Source organism: Pteropus vampyrus, unplaced genomic scaffold, assembly GCF_000151845.1.
Source record: "Pteropus vampyrus isolate Shadow unplaced genomic scaffold, Pvam_2.0 Scaffold34, whole genome shotgun sequence".
NCBI lineage: Eukaryota > Metazoa > Chordata > Mammalia > Chiroptera > Pteropodidae > Pteropus > Pteropus vampyrus.
In genome coordinates this window covers 6,574,879-6,576,527 of record NW_011888815.1, presented here as the reverse complement: position 1 = coordinate 6,576,527, position 1,649 = coordinate 6,574,879, and the positions used below count along the sequence as shown (strand labels likewise).

At 56.8% G+C, this 1,649-nt stretch overlaps 1 protein-coding gene across 1 annotated transcript in view; it reads left to right on the top strand.

Annotated features, from left to right (window-relative positions):
- Nucleotides 1-1,649, top strand: part of LOC105290274 (A disintegrin and metalloproteinase with thrombospondin motifs 17-like) — a 193,846-nt gene that overhangs the window by 145,491 nt on the left and 46,706 nt on the right. The window contains exon 13 of the mRNA XM_023529013.1: nt 430-596. Within this exon, the coding sequence (XP_023384781.1) occupies nt 430-596 (167 nt within the window). The remainder of the gene's footprint in view (nt 1-429; nt 597-1,649) is intronic.

Below are 1,649 nucleotides of genomic sequence, written 5' to 3'. Positions count from 1 at the left end.
TCCCTTATTTTTTATTTTTTACGCCTACAGCACCTGGTCTTCCTAGGTGGTCTCCCTTCTAAGTACTAACCAGGCCTAATACTGCTTAGCTTCTGACAAATAGCCCAGTTTTAAGTTCAGATGAAAGAAACAATCTGCAGATCTTGCCGAACCGATGCTCAGTCCATTTTATTTTCGGATGTCCTTGATTTACAGTTTCTGGATGCATTTCCCTGATATCTCACTGAGCCATGCCATCAGCATGGGGCCGGGGGCGCTGAGACGTGGTGTATGAGAGCTAGCGGGGTGGGGTGGGGGAGGGAAGGGTTGCTTTGCAAACCATGCCCCGCCCCTCCCCTCCCCCTCCTGGCAAAAGAGGCAACAGCTGAGCCCCCTGCCCTGTTCGCAGCCCCTTCCCAGTGACTGACGCAGACCGTTTCTTCCTTCCAGCCCTGGGCCTGGAGGCACACACTGCCCAGGCGCCAGCGTGGAGCACGCAGTCTGCGAGAACCCGCCCTGCCCCAAGGGCCTGCCCAGCTTCCGGGACCAGCAGTGCCAGACGCACGACCGGCTGAGCAGCAAGAAGAAGGGCCTGCTGACCGCAGCGGTGGTCGATGGTAAAGGCACAGGCCGCACCTTTTCGCAGTGGCCCCCTCCCTCCTTTCCCGAGAACAAACACCTTCCAGGAAAACCCAGAGGGCAGTCCGCGCCCCCCACCCCACCCGCCACCGCCCACCGCCCACCGCACAGTCCACCCACCAGGCCACTCCAGTCCTCCGGCCCGAGTCGGCCTCGGACCCACTCCCTGAGCAGTGAGGTTGAACTTGGATGACCCAGGCCTGTGAGATTTCCCAAAAGCAGCTGCGAGCCAGGCAGCGGCCCAGGTTCCCCCTGCAGCCCCATGCGCAGCCTGCTGCTCGCCGCCGGGTGCCGAGGGGCCCAGGGCCAACGTCGAGGAGCGCGAGGCTGTGCGGGGCAGGGCGGGGCCGGTGTGTCTGCTTCTTCCTTTCCAGTGTGGACGCCTTCTCGCATTTCTTTCCTCGGGTCGTTTTGGGTTGGCTCTCACTCCTTGACTGAAGTGTTGGGGGGGGGGTGAAAAGTCTTTTGAGGACAGTTTACAACTTGGTGAAGATGATCATAAGCTCGGGTCACATTTCTTTCTAAGAGCTTTCTCCCAGATTAAGGGCCTCTGACCACTGGGCCGTCGCAGGCTTTCCCAGTGGCTAATAACATTCCAGATGGTGTATCGCGGCTCCAGAATTTATGTCTGTTTGTTTAGCGTTTGTTTAGCGTTTGTTTAGCGTTGAGAAGGATCCCGCAGGATCCAGTTCAGAGTTTTTGCACTTAAAATTCTGTTCATCTGCAGAAAGTCAGACTGCGTTCTAATGATGACAATATGGTCCCATTTATCGAGCCTACCATGTGCCAGGCACACGTTCGCCCCGTATTCATCATCTCATTTATTATGCAAAACAAGCCACGTGGAAAATGAGAGGTCACAGTTGACGTGGCATGTCTAAGCTCCTGCAGCTGACGAAAAGCAGAGAGGGAGCTGACCCCAGTTCCGGGGGAGCGGACTCAGAAAACGACCAGCTATCATCTGGGTTCCCATACTCGAGCGAGACAGATAGCGTGATTTCACGAGTGCCGGGTCGGGGAGCTTTGATAAG